Source organism: Hippopotamus amphibius, chromosome 8 (genome assembly GCF_030028045.1).
Source record: "Hippopotamus amphibius kiboko isolate mHipAmp2 chromosome 8, mHipAmp2.hap2, whole genome shotgun sequence".
In the NCBI taxonomy this organism is placed as follows: Eukaryota; Metazoa; Chordata; class Mammalia; order Artiodactyla; family Hippopotamidae; genus Hippopotamus; species Hippopotamus amphibius.
This window is the reverse complement of record NC_080193.1, coordinates 19,895,628-19,912,604: the sequence shown is the minus strand read 5'-3', so window position 1 is coordinate 19,912,604 and position 16,977 is coordinate 19,895,628. Positions and strand designations below refer to the sequence as shown.

Sequence of the window (16,977 nt, the reverse complement as noted above, 5' to 3'; positions counted from 1 at the left end):
ACTAGAATTAAAGTCGTTCATTTGACTGTCTCTTTTAGTAATATGTACAGTGCATCTGAGTGGATTCTGAACAAGCATTTGGTTTATTTACCTATTTTTGAGACTTTTTTTTTTAAGAGCGGCTTTAAGTTCATGGCAAAATTGAGAGGAAGGTACAGAGATATCCCTCCTCTACCTCCTGCCCCCACACATGCACAGCCTCCCCCGTTATCAGTGTCCTGCACCCGAGTGGGCCACTTATTACAGCTGATGAACCTGCATTGACACGTCATTATCCCCCAAAGTCCGTAGTTTATATTCCAGCTCATTCTTGGTGTGTACATTCTTTGGGTTTAAGGCAAGTGTGTAATGACATGTTTTTACAATAGTATTATATATAGTGTTTTCATTTTATTTTTCAAAAGAGAAAGGAAATATTATATCATCCTTTTTGGCTGCTCTCCCTTGGATAGCAGTCAATGTCTGAATGAGTTTCTGGGCGTTGGGGGTAGGGGGAGTGAAGAGAGGGAAGCTGCTTTTGTTAGGACAAGAACGCAAAATGTGTCTTTATATCTGATGGCAAAGATTCTGTCCTGTGGGAAGAGAACTGACGGCAGGCACACCTCTTCCACTGTGAGGGTAACCCCACTCTCACCTCCCAGGGGTACGGTGGGAATTAAGTCATGTGAATGAATGCAAGAGACATTTCCCACACTTCAGATGTTTTGGAGGCCTTGGGCCCAGCTGTGGTATACGATGCATCATTGTTAGTAGTATAAAGTGTTGCAGTTAATATTTTACTTATAAACTGTGTACAGACCGACTATAAGCGTATAGGTCTTATGTACCAAATGCGATAATAATGCCTTGAGGAGATTAAAAAAAATCTCTTGGTGCTGCAGTGATTATGCAGCCATATCGTTGATATCCTTGGTATTAAGATGTTATAATTGGACTTCCTAGGTGGCGCATTGGTAAGGAATCTGCCTGCCAATGCAGGGGACACAGGTTCAAGCCCTGCCCTGGGAAGATTCCACATGCCACGGAGCAACTAAGCCTGTGTGCCACAACTATTGAGCCTGTGCTCTAGAGCCCGTGAGCCACAACTACTGAGCCCATGTGCCGCAACTATTGAAGCCCACGCGCCTAGGACCCATGCTCCACAACAACAGAAGCCACTACAATGAGGAGCCTGCGCACCACAATGAAGAGTAGCCCCCGCTCTCAGCAATTAGAGATAGCCCGTGTGCAGCAACGAAGACCCAGCACAGCCAATAAATAAATAAAATAAATAAATAAATAAATTTATTAAAAAAAAAAAAAGATGTTATAATTCACTAGAGTCGTAAGATCTCCAAGTGTCAGTCTGATAAATGGCTTACCAGTTGATACTTCTCCACCTTGACTTGAGTGAATCTGCCAGAGTTAGGTGCTTTTTCCCTTTGGCAAGGGTTTTTGTTTGTTTGTTTTTGAAATTTATTTATTTTTATTATTTATTGGCTGTGTTGGGTCTTCATTGCTGCACACGGGCTTTCTCTAGTTGCGGACAGCAGGGGCTACTCTGTTGTGGTGTGTGGGCTTCTCAGTGCAGTGGCTTCTCGTTGCAGCGCATGGGCTGTAGGCGCTTGGGCTTCAGTAGTTGCAACACACGGGCTCAGTAGTTGTGGCTCACGGGCTTAGTTGCTCTGAGGCATGTGGGATCTTCCTGGGCCAGGGCTCGAACCCATGTCCCCTGCATTGGCAGGCAGATTCATAACCACTGCACCACCAGGGAAGCCCTGGCAAGGTTTTTATTAAGTGGAAAGACTGGATTGCTGGACTCCTCTGCTGTGTGTTCAGATAGTAGAAATACCTTCCCTTTGCATAGAATCTTAGTAACGGGTGAGTGATTCCATCTCTGTGTATCATACTGTTATTTCCTAGTGTGTCTTCTAAAACATTGTTGAGGTTCTTTCTCAGCCTGCACACAGGTGGACGCTGCAGGCTGGTGTACCACCCCAGCTGGTTGGTAGAATTCACAGCAAACCAGTCACAAGTTGTGAGTCAGGAACGCTTTTTGGTTATAGTTGTTATTTCTTGTAATTAAGTTGCTTTTTGTTACTGTTCTTTTTTTTGGTTTTTTTTGAGCTCTTTATTGAAATATAATTGCTTTATACACTTGTACCAGCTTTTGCGGTACACCAAAGTGAATCAGCTGTATTTATACATATATCCCCATATCCCCTCCCTCCCGCGACTCCCTCCCACCCTCCGTCCTGGCCCTCTAAGGCATCACCCATCATTGAGTTGATCTCCCTTTGTTATACAGCAACTTCCCACTAGCTGTCTATTTTATTTTATTTTTTGTTACTGTTCTTATTGTTGTCCCCTAAAGGTATTTTCAGTGTCAGCCCAAATATGGCCTGTTTGCTCCTGTCCACAAAGTGACCAAGATTGGCTTCCCGTCCACCACGCCAGCCAAAGCCAAGGCCGCCGCAGTGAGGCGGGTGATGGCGACCACGCCCGCCAGCCTTAAGCGCAGCCCTTCCGCCTCCTCCCTCAGCTCCATGAGCTCTGTGGCCTCCTCCGTGAGCAGCAAGCCCAGCCGCACAGGATTGGTAAGCCTTCCTCCTCACCCAGGGCGTGACTCTGTGTCCCAGGCACGGTGAATGCCCGCCTGTTGGTGCGCTTGCTTTGCTTTAGGAAATGTTAAATCTCCCCTTGCCCTTGTACTAAATATCCGCTGTAGCTTATGAAAGTCCTTAAAATTTTCGCAACAAAACAAAAACCTCCAGCAAGAGTACAAGTTTGAAATAAAGAATTTTTAACAGCCCCTTTGAGATTCCTAAGACTTTAAGATATCACAGTTCTTGGTGAATCTATAGTAACTAATACGTAGTATAACATATGGGATGATTGATTATTCTGAAGTTATTTTGGCATCAGAATGACAGGAAAATTGGAGGGATCGTTTTCCTCAAGGATGTGGGTCTCTTTCTCTTCAATGTCAATTTTAGGAACTAAAGTCTTTTGAGAACAGGCATGTTCTTAAATGTTGTTCTTGCAGTCTAACCCACTGAAAGCAGTTAGTGTGTGGAGTGTTCCTGACTCAGGCCAGAATATGCACAGGGGAACTTAGGGAACTGGAAAGGATGCTAGGAAAAGCCATGTTTTGTTTTGCCTCCATCACCCCCCACCCTTCCTTTCTCCCCCGCTTTCCCATTCAGATCAGTAAGATAAGATCATCAGAATCAAAATTGGCAGCATCTCATTCTGTTTGTTAATGTCATGCTTCTTTAGGGTCAAAGCAATGACTTTTTGGCTTTACTCACCCCTTACCCTTTAGTTGATTCACTTGAAGTGAGGCAAACACTGTTTACATTTGAAATGGCAGCGTGAGGTTGTTTTCCACCCTGAGACTGGATCTCTGCTTCATGACAGTGAACTACAGACAGGAGTTAGAATGTGAAGTATCGTGATCCAGGAGTAAGGCTGCTGGCCCTCGGTCTCGTTTTGCCTTCTCTCCGTTGACGGCGGGCAGGGAAGGCAGCAGCGGAGGCATCTTTCTTTAAAGTGGGCGTTGTGCTCCTCTGCAGCCAGCTGGACTTCCTTCCTTTTATATTCAGGAAAAACAAATACCTGCTTGGGCCACGTCGTGCATATAAAAGTCTGCATCTTCAACAGAAAAATGACAAGCGGACTTTATGAGAAAAGCTCGACAAGACCTTTTTGAATGTTTGAGTGAAATGGAGGTGAAGAAACCCCTCTGGGCAAAGCCTTGTTCAGACTGGGTCAGCAAACCCTACAGTGGACATCGAGTTTACCAATCCAGGAACAGTTCTGTGGAAGTGTCTACTCTGAATCAGAAGTTCTATCTTGAGCAATTTTTATTACATTGTAATTAAGTGTCCATTTCTTTGGAGATACCCAAGCCCTTCCTGCTGCCCCCAGCCTGTCCTCTTACTTTTTAGACCAGTTCTGATTCCTCTTAGTTCACTTCATTTTCTCTTGAAGAGAATTAGCAAAAGAGGAATGAGTCTCCTTTCCTTGCAAAACAGCTTGTTTTTGTACCTCTTTATATAGAGTGGCTATAGTTTAGAAACTAAAAATTACCATAAAAGAACATACCAAAAATACAGAATAATCGAAAGCATATTTATATACATACATACACACACACACATTACGTGTGTGTGTGTATGTATGTGTGTGTGTGTTTGCGTGTGTGTATACATATATAAAAGCCGAAAGTTTCTTTAATGCAAAATGATCTTCTGGAAGTATCGAGCACAGAGGTGCCCACCCTTTCTGGTTCCACAGAACCTTTAGAGCCTCAGTTATTTTTTCACAGTGCCCATAGGCCAAAAGAAATAGCTAACAGTTCTGTTTATTAAGTAGTTAGTTCCAAACAACTTAATATTTATGTCCTAACAATTTAATAGCTCTTCAAAAAAAAAAAAAAAGGGTACACTTTAATCGAAAGGAAAAATAATATTTTTAATCCATTCTTAAATAACCACAATGAATTACTATTAGGTTGCGTGCTCCTCTCGGGCACTGCACATCCTGTCAAACCTTGGATTCTATTACGAAACACTGACACTCTCACTTGCTGTGTTACATTGGTGTTTGCACACTACTTGCTTTTTGTCCCAGCAGTAGCCAAAATCTGGCTTCGGAAAGACAGGACCTAATTGAAAGGAATGTATTGGGCTGGCCAAAACATTCATTCGGGTTTCCCCGTAACATCGTATAGAAAAACCCAAACGAACTTTTTGGCCAACCCAATAGTAGTGAATACGACCCAAGGTTCAAACAGTTGCCTCCACATAGTAGTTTGCATGGTGTCCAACAGGTGGCGCTGTGTTTTGCTGAAATTTGAAAGTATTCCAAAGCGCCCTATGAGTTTGCTGCAGTATCATGGAGTGTACCTCAGGGAGCAGGGTTTGGGAACCTCAGGTTTAGTGTATTCAGGAAGAAATGTTAGTACAAGAAACTGTTGGGTTGGCCAAAAAGCTTCTTTGGTTTTTAAGTAAAAATAAAAGACACGTTTTTCATTTTCACCAAGAACTTTATTGAACGTCTTCGCCTTTTTATTCCACTACCTTCTGCCATCTTTCAGGCAACTTCATAATTCCATCTTCCCAAAACCTTTTATCTTTTTGAGCAAGGAACTGTTCCAGGTGCCTTTTACAGTCGTCCAGGGAGTTGAAAGTTTTTCCATTAAAAAAAATTTTTTTAAGGACGTAAATAAATGGAAATCCAAAGGTGTAATGTCTGGTGAATGTGGCAGATGAATCAGAACTTCCCAGCCAAGCTGTGACAGTTTTTGCCTGGTCATCGGAGAAACATGTGGTCTTGCATTATCCTGATGGAAGACTATGTGTTTTCTGTTGACTAATTCGTGAAGTGCCACTTTCAGTTGGTCTAATTGGGAGCAGTACTTGTTGGAAATCACCATTTTGTTTTCCGGAAGGAGCTCATAATAGAGGACTGCCTCGCAATCCCACTGTATACACAACATCACCTTCTTTAGATGAAGGCCGGCCTTTGGTGTGGTTGGTGGTGGTTCATTTTGTTTGCCCCACGATCTCTTCTGTTCCGCATTATTGTACAGTATTCACTTTTCATCACCCATCACAATTTGTTTTAAAAGCAGTGTTTTCATTATGTTTAAGTAGAGAATCGCATGCGGAAATACTGTCAAGAAGGTTTTTTTTCCACTTATGTGGAACCCGAACATCAAAGCAATTAACATAACCCAGCTGGTGCAGATGATTTTCAACGCTTAATGTGGATATTTTATGTCGGCCATCTCCCACGTAGTATAACATTGATTGTTCTCAGTTAATGTCTTGATTTGATCACTATCAACTTCAACTGGTCTACCCGACCGTGGAGTATCATCCAGTGAGAAATCTCCAGCACGAAACTTCACAAACCACTTTTGACACATTCGATTAGTCATAGCACCTTCATACACTGCACAAATCTTTTTTTTGCGTTTCAGTTGTATTTTTACCTCTCTTGAAATAATAAAGCATAACATACTGAAAATGTTGCTTTTTTCTCCTTCCATCTTCAATATTAAAATGGCTACACAAAAATTCACCGATTTTGAAATGTCTTTTCTTAAACTCACGCTGATATCACAACTGTCACATGAAATCAAACAAAATTGTTACAAATGATGTTAAAGACTGCTAAGTGCTACTAGAGCCATATTATGGAATAAACTGAATGAATCTTTTGGCCAACCCATTATAACCACATAGTGCAACTGGAAAGTCAAGGTCAAATGATTAAAAGAACAGGAGTTCCACACACCCCCCCCCCCCCCCCAATATTTAGGTAATTCTAGAAATTTCACTTAATAGAAACAGCGAAGGACAATTTGGGTTTCCTTTACTCTCACAGTTGTCAAATTGCCTAACCATTAACGGACAGCAGATCCTCACTGTCAGTCTGCGTCCGGGCCAGGGGCTCAGGGAGACAGAGGACAAGAAGAGCATCCAGGTGGCAGGTGAGGCTTTGACTGCAGAGGACGAAGGCAAGTGGAGGTGACATAGAACCAGCGATCACTACCTAAATGGCCTTGGACAAACGCTCGCCAAGGGATGAGGCCTCTTCTGGACCACCTCCCAGCCCCTGGAGCCCAGCTCAGGAGAGCTGGCCCAGATTTGCCCAGATTACCTCTTCACGCTTAGCGGAAGGTTATGTTCTGTGTTTTTACATGACGGTTAGCCATCTTGAAGAGGCAGCGGATGTGAAACAGCAGAGATGAAGAGACGACAGAGCTGCAACATGTTTTCTCCACGCCTCACCCCAGCACTCTCTTCCTCCCTCACCTCTTGTTTTCCCCCTGTTGCCTCTCCAGTCCCCATTTTTAACTCCTTCCTTCCTTCCCCTACTTCTCTTTCTCCACGAATTTCTCTTCTCCCCCCTTTCTCTCTCCCGTGCCTTTTTCTTCCTTTGTTTTACATGTGTACTTGCATACTCATTCGCCCACTCACGCCTGCTGATGAAGGCACTTACAGGTTTCCTTGTAATCTTTTCTTTGTAAAGCTTTCTGGTGACTGGAATTCAGGTCCTCATGGCTGGGTTCCTGGGTGAAACCACCTCTGCCTTTCATTTTGAAAGAGAAATGAAGAGAATCCTGACAAAGATCCAACAACATAATCAACTGAAAGAAGGTTGCGACTCCAAGGGTAACCTCTTGGTCACTTAATGGTATTTAAAAGCTTAAGAAGTTGAAAAAAAGTCTCATCCTGAGGTATAAGGATCGAAAGATTGACCAAACTGTGATAACGAGAAGATAACAACTGTTCACGAAGCTCATTACCTGGGTTCTGAGGAATTTCTCTAGATTCCTACCTGGCCCTGTCCGCCGAGCTCAGGGCACCTTTGCTTTTGAGCCACTTCTCCTTCTAAACATCTTCCCGGTTGTTCCATGACCTCTTGACGTTGATGGGTTCTTTGTGAAGTTGACAGACAGGAGGCACATGCTGTCTTGTTTCCTTGATGAAAAGCCTCCCCTAAGCCTGCAAGCTGGGGCAGCGCTTTTGCTTTGCCGAGGAGACGCCCGCCCTGCATGCACTGCTCCCTCCTTGCATCCCTCGATAGCATCATCGCCCTTCACTTCTTTAACTTTCCTTTGCAGTTGACTGAAACCTCCTCCCGTTACGCCAGGAAGATCTCCGGCACCACTGCCCTCCAGGAGGCCCTGAAGGAGAAGCAGCAGCACATTGAGCAGCTGCTGGCTGAACGGGATCTAGAGAGGGCGGAGGTGGCCAAGGCCACAAGCCACGTGGGGGAGATAGAGCAGGAGCTAGCTCTGGCCCGGGACGGACACGACCAGGTGAAGTCTGTCACTGCCTTTGTTGCAGAGGTGGTGACGGGTTCTAAGCTGATCTTGTTGCAGAGACGGTGATGGTTTCTAAATTGAGGGAGGAGGCTGAACAGTGTACCCGGTGCTTGGAGCCGGGGAGCTGGTCTCGAGAGCCCTGGAAATGAGCGTAAATGTCTTTGCTTGGCTTGTTTGAAAGCTGTGCCCTGGGGTACCAATTTGCATTGTCATAAAGATGAAGTTCTGTTCTTCTCGAGTCTGCTGCACTCTTTTGGTCTTTATGTCCAGGTCTCGTGGCCTGTCTGTGTCAGGTGAGCTTGTGTCCTAGGACCTTACCAGTGGTGACAACTCCTGTTTTGTAGATTACGCTTCGTATGAGTTGCAGTTTCAGAAAAGCTGAGAGGTTTAACATCGCCCCGTATTGCTTTAATGGTGTGGTTTTTCATCATCTAGCACTCAGGAGTGCTGCCGAGAATGACCTATCATAAGAGATCATAGAGAGCATTTTAACGTGAAAAGGTTTTTGAGTAATGCTGACCCACAGTGGTACCACTTAGCCGTAGCTCTTTGGAGGCATCCCTGGGCCTGCATCTGGGTCAGAAGGAGGCCACTCACTGACACCCTTGCCTTCCCCAGCATGTCCTGGAGTTGGAAGCCAAGATGGACCAGCTGCGAACGATGGTGGAAGCTGCCGACAGGGAGAAGGTGGAACTTCTCAACCAGCTTGAAGAGGAGAGAAGGTGATCCTAAACTGTTCTCCTTTTAAATGACCTCTGGGAGAAGTTTTCCATCCACAACCTTGCTGGTGTCAAACCCTTAGAACCAAAGGACTGACTGCGAGTGCAGCAGAGATTGAATTCCTCACGCTGTGTGAGAAGGGTTTGCTTTGATTTGATTTTTTTGAGAAGTTTGGAACCAGCCGAATGCGCCCTGATTAACAACTGTTTATTGAGCACCTACTGTGTGCCAGACATGCTCTGGAGACTGGCCTGAGTTAGTTAATTCAAACCCAGCTTCTACCTGGAGCTACTCCCTGAGGGAGAGAGGATTTTCTAGGCCCAGTTACCTGATATTTATGAAACACCTTCCACATACTTAATGACATCGTATTGTGTCTGGGGGGTGACAGAGGGGCCCTGACCTCGAGAAACTCACTACCTTTATAGGAGAACAAAACTCTCAATTAGAGTTATCCAGGTCAGGATGAAATCAGGTGCTAAACTGTGTGAGACAGAGAAAGCAGGTTTGATTCTTATAAAGGGTCTTTTGAGGCTGTGTGCAAACAAGATCTCTGGGGAAAGTGTCTGCATGGAAACCACTTGATTGTCTCTGGGTTGTGGGACGTTTGTCCTCGGTTGTAATTTCTGGTTACAGGGATGTTACGCAGGGTCTCTAGGATGGTCACAAGCACTGCTGTGGTGGGGATACGGGGAAAACACAGTGCCTTACCGAGGAGATGACTCTCCTACCAGAGAGAGGAGTGCTATACACAGGAAGTTCTCCTTGCATCCTAAAAATGGCTACACATGAACAAGACGTAGTGACAGACCCTTCTGAAGGCCAAGGCGCCTGTACCACTTGCTTCTGTTTTTAAACCAACTCTTGCTATGCTGACTTCTGGGCAGTAGAAATGTCCCCCCAGCTCTCCAGTAAGCTTGGGAGCTTTAATGTATGATTATAAATATTTCTGATTTAACAGAGTAGAATTTTTTAATTCTTTATTTTGTTAGAAATGCCAGTGAATTTGAAAGTGGTTTTTTTTTTTTTTTTGCATGTAAGTTTGTCCTCGTTTTCTTCCTTCTCTTACACCCAAGTCTGTAAAGATTCATAATGAAGATGTTAGCCAGATTTTGTAAATCTTCCCAGAATCATATTTCATTGACTTTGTGATGGCATTGATTGAAACCCATACCCCATATCAGAGATTTTAAAATGTGAAAAAAAATGTGCATTTTAGAAGCAAAGAAATAGGATCCTTGATTGCCTCTCTCCCCAATTATTCAGTCTTGGAACAGGTGCTCGTCTTGTCCTGGGGATCTCTGCATGGGTGGCCTGCTCACTTCACCCCAGAATACCTGTTGTGGGGTGGTGTAAAGAGAGATGTTTTCTGTGCCACTTTCCCCTATGTCCTGTTATTGGAAAGCAGAGATCATAGACTTCCATTCTCAGACCCATTTCTGTGGTAATCAGACCTATTCCTTTCAGGCTGATCTTGTCTTGATTAAATCCATTTCTGGTGATTGTGACCTGGGGAACCAGTTGATTTTTTCCCAACTCTGACCTCATCCCTTCTGGAATCCATACCTGGGTAAAACTCTGGAGTTTCCTAAGTAGAGAAGAGCTCTTAGATTTATAAACCAGCGGCTTAAAGATGCATTTCTTTATTTTCTATGTCTCTAAGGCATTTCTTTCCATCATTATCTGCTAAATTCACCAGGGCATTGATTTTATATATATATATATATATAATTTTATATTATATAATTTATAAATTCATGTAATTTATAAATGTTTATAAATTATATAAATTTATATGTATATATAGATATAAAACTTTAGGATAAGGCAGAGGTGGTCCTTACTTATTTTCTTAAGTGTTTCGTTTTGATTTTATTCCACAGGAAGGTTGAGGACCTTCAGTTCCGGGTTGAAGAAGAATCAATTACCAAGGGCGATCTTGAGGTAAAACCCCACCAGCTGTCTAAAGCCTTTATCGGTACAGTATTCAGAAATACAGATAAAAATCATTGTGGCCAGAACAGGCAGCAGAGGGGGCGGCAGGAACCCTGGCCTCTGGGCCGTGGGCGGTGGCTGAGCTGCTCCTGCCCTCCAGCCTGTCACTATGCAGTCCCAACTCCGGTGGCCGAGTAAAATTCCACTACCCTTTTCTCGTGCTTCAAAATTTGAAACCTTGAATTGGAGTTAATCAAGTCATAAATCTGGCAGTCTGTCCTCAGTGAGACTCTTATACATTCCTCCCATGATCAGAAATGGCATTTTAAAGAGCATTTTTTATTTCCTCATGATAGTTCAGAACAACCTCAGCTTTGCTTTTCAATTGAGCAGGGTAAATCCTTCATAACCCTATAGAAAATGAATACACGGTCTAGTAATTGATTTTTTTAAAAGCACTTACCAGAAAAAAAGAACAGTTTGTATTTCAACTTCTTTTTTCCATGGCATATTTTAAATTCACAGAGATTTTCCTTTAGCATCACGTTTCTCTTCTCTTAGCAGTTATTCATATTAGTTTTTTTAATAGACACCAGAATTAAATGGTTTTGATGCTTTTCAAACCACTGCTAGATGTATGACAAATATAAATTTTAAATTTTTCAAATTTTGCAGATTTTTGGTACTTTAATCTGTAATATTTTAGTTAAATTTTCACTTGTCTATGTAGTTCTCAGAATACACAGTTTTGCTGCCATTGCAACTTTAGAGTCTATTGAATGCCCACATTATGCTTAAATTTCAAGAGCCCTTCCAAATAAGAACTCTGGTTTATTTGGAAAGGAATATATCTTTACAGTCAACAAAGAGTAAGGGAAACATTTTCTGAGTTCTAGTTTTATAAGGCCTGGAATTTATTGGATTATTGATAATTTGATAGATATCTTCCTCACTCATTTCATATAGAGTCACAATCTTTTAGTTGACTTTTGTGTTGTTCTCATCCATTTAAAAACACCCTAAAATCTCATTAGAAGTTTCATATCATCATCTAATTCATGTTAAATACAGCCTATGATGTTTTGAGGAGGGGCAAGTTAAAATATTTACATCAGCACCAGGCTAGGATAGTTTGTCTGGTAAACTTGTAATTAATCAAAGTTATTTTGAAACCCTAACACATATTGAAACTTTAGTTGAATCTCTCTTTTGTTAACTTTTTTATTTTTTTACTGATAGCAAAAGAGCCAGATTTCTGAAGATCCTGAGAATGTAAGAGGGCACTTAACTGTGTGGATATTTCCCTTGTTAACACAGATTGATTACACAGATTAAAATGCTTATTGATATACTCAAATACTAACTGCATAATCTGACCTTGAGACATTGTCCTTAATATTTCTGTGCATGTGGCTTTCAAAGCAGTTACATTTGAATCCGGAAGAAACTGTATGTAATGACTAAGTTCTGTAAACCCATTTGTCTAACACATAGGCACATGTTTGTTCTATAAAGGATTTCAGCAAAAGGAAAGAAAAGAATTTTATCTGGGGGCCTGGCCTTCTTCACTTAGTTAATAATGCCTTCTAGTTTTAATAGAATTATTCCAAAACAGATGATAGCTGACTGTAACATAAAACATATTACATGAAGTTGTTACAGAAGTTCCAGGGGAGAAAGTTTCCCCTAGTTTAATTTATTCCCATGGGGATAAAGGAATTGAGTCTCATACCAATTGCGTTTTGTGTGAGCTCCCTCTGCGGGCCAATGGCTGCCAGTGCAGCTGGCGAGAAATTCAGACTTCTATTTGTCAGGGCAGTGTTTTCCCTAGTTTGTGAAGCTAGAGGCAAGCATTTTTTCAGTGAAGACATTGTGTATTTTAAATTTATCATTCTTGAAGCGAGATTTTGCTAGTAGCAGTGCCACTGGGCATGGAGGTGGGTTTTTTTTTTTTTCTTTCTTTCTCTCTTTGTTTAGAATCAGACACCCAATTCAGATCTTACCAGAGTGGCCTCAGAAACACGACTTCTCAGTGCACCCTGCCAGCTGAAATGCCAATTGCAAAAACCTAAAAACATCTTTTTTTGATTACCACCACAAGAGAAAGAGATTAAAGCAAAGAATTTTTCTCCCCACCACCTCTCCCGGCAAGCTGAAATAGACAACTCAAGACCGAACTTTTTCAAAAGCCTCCGTTCTGAAGGTTTCCTTTTTGTGAAGCTCCTTCAGTGATCTGGGTCTCTTCTCTGCTTCCAAAACAGGCTCCCGCTGCGTCTGGGGTCAGTCTGCATGGGGCCTCCCTCCCGCCTCTCCTGTGCGCTTCTCGCAGAGCCTTGGCTTTCGCTCTCAATCCCCTGCCCCAGGACTCTCCTCTTGGGATACGCTGTCCTATTCTAAGAAAGGAATAAGTTTGAAGGGTGGGCTGTCCTGTTCAGCGTGATGTTTTTACTGCATAGTGTGGCAGGGAAGCGGATCCCTAACTAGCTCACTCGCCAGTGATTGACCGAGTGCAGCTGTAGAGCCCAGATCATTCGTGTGCACACTCACCTGTCAGAAAGCACCTGGAGGATCTCGGAATGGGGAGTAGATCACATTCAATGGGTATTTGCTTTTTATCTGGAAGTAGTGACCTTTCCCCCAGAGGACACTGAACTCAGTGTCAAGGGAAGAAAGTCCTGTTGCCTTTGGCTTCTTCCTGTTAATTTTGGATTTCTGTTCTTGAGGCTGTGACCCCAGTTATGTGGCTCTGGATTAGATTCTTTTCTTATAAAAGCAGGTAAATTGAACAGCCTCTGTCTAAGGCATACGTGGATGGAGGGGACTGAAGACAATTAGGTTTTGAATTTTCTTTTGTTATTTTCATTGAGTGTAAAGAGCTGAAGCAGGTGAAGAATTTTTACAAAAACTTTTTTTGTTTACTTTTTAAAAATTCTATGACACCTGGTTCAAAAGCAAACTGACCTCTTGAATGCATTGAAATCCCCAGAGTACCACTGAAGTGAGCAAAGATGCTGATGATGTAAAACATCTCCTGCTTAAGCTTCGCACTACTTTCTTCACTTCAGAGTTTGTTGTCATTTCCTCATTGCCCTTGATTGTCCAGACTGATAGATCCAACCAGGCAGAACTACAAAATAACTAGAAGCTGCTGGGATCACCTCTGTCAACAGGCTTTATCAGTTGATTACGTTGATAAGCTCTCGGGTAGGAGAGGTGAGTGGGGAAAGAGGCCCATTCAGATGATCTAGGTTATTTCAAGTTGATTAAGATTCTGGTGCATTTCAGTCTGTTAGAGGTCACCCTCTGGCTTCTCCATCCGCTTCCATCTAAGTAAGTGATGATGGGGAGTCTGAGGTTTTGAAACACGTGAGGATCTTACAGGCCCTTTTTGCGTGGTGTTGAAACTCATGCCTTTCTGTTGAGTCACCATTTCTTACCTCTGAGCCGAGAAGAACGCATTGTCTTAGGATCAAGATTCTGAGCCCCTTACCAGTTGCAGCTCAGCTTGTCTCCTGCTTTGAGCCTCAGAGCTGGAGGCTGTCAAACATCATTATTACCGAGTTTTCCCTTTTAAATCTGATGCCCTGCCCCTTTGTTTTCTGGCGACAGTCTTTAGAAAGTCCACCCTTAGAAGGAAATGAGAGCTTTCGTGGCTCCTCGCCTGTTGCCTGTCGGATATAGGAACGCAGCTAAGAATCTCAGACCCTTCTCACTCATCGCAGCGAAAGGCCACTGGTGTGATTTCCTTAGCTCTAGTTCCTAGATTTCCTCTGTTAGGTTTAATACTTGACCCTCGCTCCCATCAAATTATGCAGCAGAGGACAAAGATCTGCTCTAGGGACTCACTGAACACTTACAGACTTTTGACGTTATCTTTTCCATATTAGGGTGATGATGGTCATTTTGAGGGTCAATCTACTTTTCAAGTCACAGAGTCAGTTACATACACATTAATGTCCAGTAGCTGTTGTGGGGAGGAGGGAAAACGATAGATTAGAGGAATATTAACTATTCTAATTTGTGCTGATAAACTTCACTTATCGATATAACTTATATTTGGCTGCATGCATCTGACACTCTTCATCTTGCCTCATGTGTTTTCCATTTTTTTTTTCTTTCTCAATAGACTAGCTCATGTCCCCTGCCCACCTCATCCTCTTTGTCCATAGTATTCATCCTCACCCCCAACCTCTTCATCGCAGCCCACCCTCATCCCTTCTCCATCACCCTTTTTGTTCATCCTTTGGCGGAAGGTACTGGTGGCTCAGCCTGCATGCCGCGCCCTCTCCTCCTGTGCTGGCATGTCACGGTGGCACTGTTGTGTTTCTTCCTCTTCCTTTTTACTAACAGACGCAGACCAAACTGGAGCATGCCCGCATTAAGGAGCTTGAACAGAGCCTGCTCTTTGAAAAGACCAAAGCTGACAAACTCCAGAGGGAGTTAGAAGACACTAGGGTAATGGTTTTCACTATTTAATGAAGCAGACCCATGTTTGTGAACGGTGGACACCGCGGGTGACGGGCCCTGCAGTTGACCTAGGCCTTGACCCAGTGGTTAGACTTGAGCTTGGTGTCGGCACTGCCCAGGTGCTGGTGAGCGTAGGCTGATGGGTGGGCACAGGTGTGTTATGTCGACCCTTTTGTCCAAGGTGAAGATTAATTCCTTTGGTTAACTCAACCAAGATCAAGATCGGAAAGTCTGCAACTGTATAGACTGCATGGACCTCCACAGCCGCGATTGAGGTTCTTTGCATTAACACTGGGAAATATCTTTTTCCAGTTTGCCACCAGCAGTCAATTGTCCTCTTGTTCTCATATTCCTGGCGGGTTTTCTAAATCATTTTTTGTTACTGTTGTTTCACTTTAGTTCTTTTTTCCTGCCTTGTTTCCTGGCCTGTGAGGGGAAGGGAATTGAAACATTGGCTCTTTTTTAATGAGAGTTAAGGGCTTTCACCCCAGTTATCTTTTCTTCATGACACCGGATCTCTTTGCATTTCTGTCACCCAGTGGGTTAGACTCTCAGTGGTCAGGAGGGAAAAGTGTGTTGGGAACAGAAGGGCTTCTTGCACCCCCCAGCTCACTGGGTTTGGCCCTTGGAGCCAGTGCATTAGTCATGTTTCCACTTATTCGTATGTTTAAGCACCATAGCGTGCTTACTTTATGCCAGACACTGTTCCCAGCACTTTACAGCATTAACATAGTCAGTCTCACCACAACCCCAGGAGGGAGGTAGTAGCATTGTCCCCATTTTGCAAATGAGGACGCTGAGGCACTGAAGACGTTAAATAACACGTCCAGGGTTCAACAGCGAATAGAGATAGTGGGGCCAAGCATTTGTATTTGGGCCATTTGACCCCAAGGTCTGTGCCCTTAACCACTACAGGATGGAGTCTGTCTATGACGGAAGTAGTTTTGTGGTAAAAGACTTAAGAACTATTCTGAGTCACATATAAGAAAACGTGTGTATTATATACTTTTAAATCATGAATTTGACTGTCAACAGCTAAATCACCCAGATCCTTAATTTTAAAATTTCAAAAATTATTGTCTCTGATCAAATTTGGTATCCTGATTTTCTTCTTTTGAATTATTAGTATTTGTAGAAATTTCTTTTCTTGAGAAATCAATGACTGATATAAAAAATCTGGAAAATTGAGTAATTTTCCTTCTCTAAGTCATGAGTTTTTATTCTTTAAGAAGACAGAAAATGTTCTCAGTCGGCCTCAGAACTAAAGATGTCTCCTGTGTATTTGGTAAGAAAAAAAATCCTGGTAGTTCGGGGCCGTTCCTTTGTTACTTGGGAACCAAAGACTTGATCTGGGAAATACAAGGGACTCATAGTAAGACTGAGCTCCTATGGTGTGGCTGGCTGTTGAAGTAAGGATTTTTTTTTTTTTTTTTTTTTTTTTAACTTCTGAACAAATCTCCCTTACAACTTTGTCAGCAAACAATTTTTGATTTTTTTTGGTTTTTTGTTTTGTTTTCTGTGGAAAAGAAGGCATCCATTCACAGCACCGTTTATTCACATATTTCAGACCCAAGCCGTTCTCTCTCTATAACAAGCCGCATCTCCTGTCAATCCTCACTCTAGGTTTAGCAAGTAGGAAGCTAACTACGGACCCATCTCAATTTCCCATCACCTACATTCCTTTTTGGGAAGCGCTTAAGAATTCCTCTAAGCCAGTAAGCCCAGTTTATAAACAGTGTGCTTGGCGCTCTAGAGACATTAGCAAGAATACCTGACTTTTGTGGGAAAGGCAGACATGGAGATAGTTTCGCCTGAGGGCAGATTTTGGGAAATAATAAAGAATGGAAATGCTGTGCAAATGTTACATAATCACACTATTATTTTCCCTTATTTTTTGCTTGGCATTTCCTCAGTTTGACTGTTTTGTTGTGACTGATAAAGAATTAGTGCCCTATTGGATTCAGTTATTTATGTTGTAGAGCCTGCAGCAACGGGGTTTAATAATATACCTTATTTTGTGGACTCCCCACCTC

At 42.7% G+C, this 16,977-nt stretch overlaps 1 protein-coding gene across 4 annotated transcripts in view; it reads left to right on the top strand.

Moving 5' to 3' along the window:
• The window catches only part of CLIP1 (CAP-Gly domain containing linker protein 1), a 146,874-nt gene that overhangs the window by 77,203 nt on the left and 52,694 nt on the right, over window positions 1-16,977 (top strand). For 2 of the 4 annotated variants that reach the window (XM_057746379.1, XM_057746380.1), the window contains 4 exons: window positions 2,354-2,576; window positions 7,619-7,816; window positions 8,441-8,544; window positions 10,426-10,486. In XM_057746379.1, the coding sequence (XP_057602362.1) occupies window positions 2,354-2,576; window positions 7,619-7,816; window positions 8,441-8,544; window positions 10,426-10,486 (586 nt within the window). Of the gene's footprint in view, window positions 1-2,353; window positions 2,577-7,618; window positions 7,817-8,440; window positions 8,545-10,425; window positions 10,487-11,716; window positions 11,750-14,827; window positions 14,933-16,977 lie in introns of all 4 variants that reach the window. The other 2 variants (XM_057746377.1, XM_057746378.1) reach the window with 2 other exon arrangements.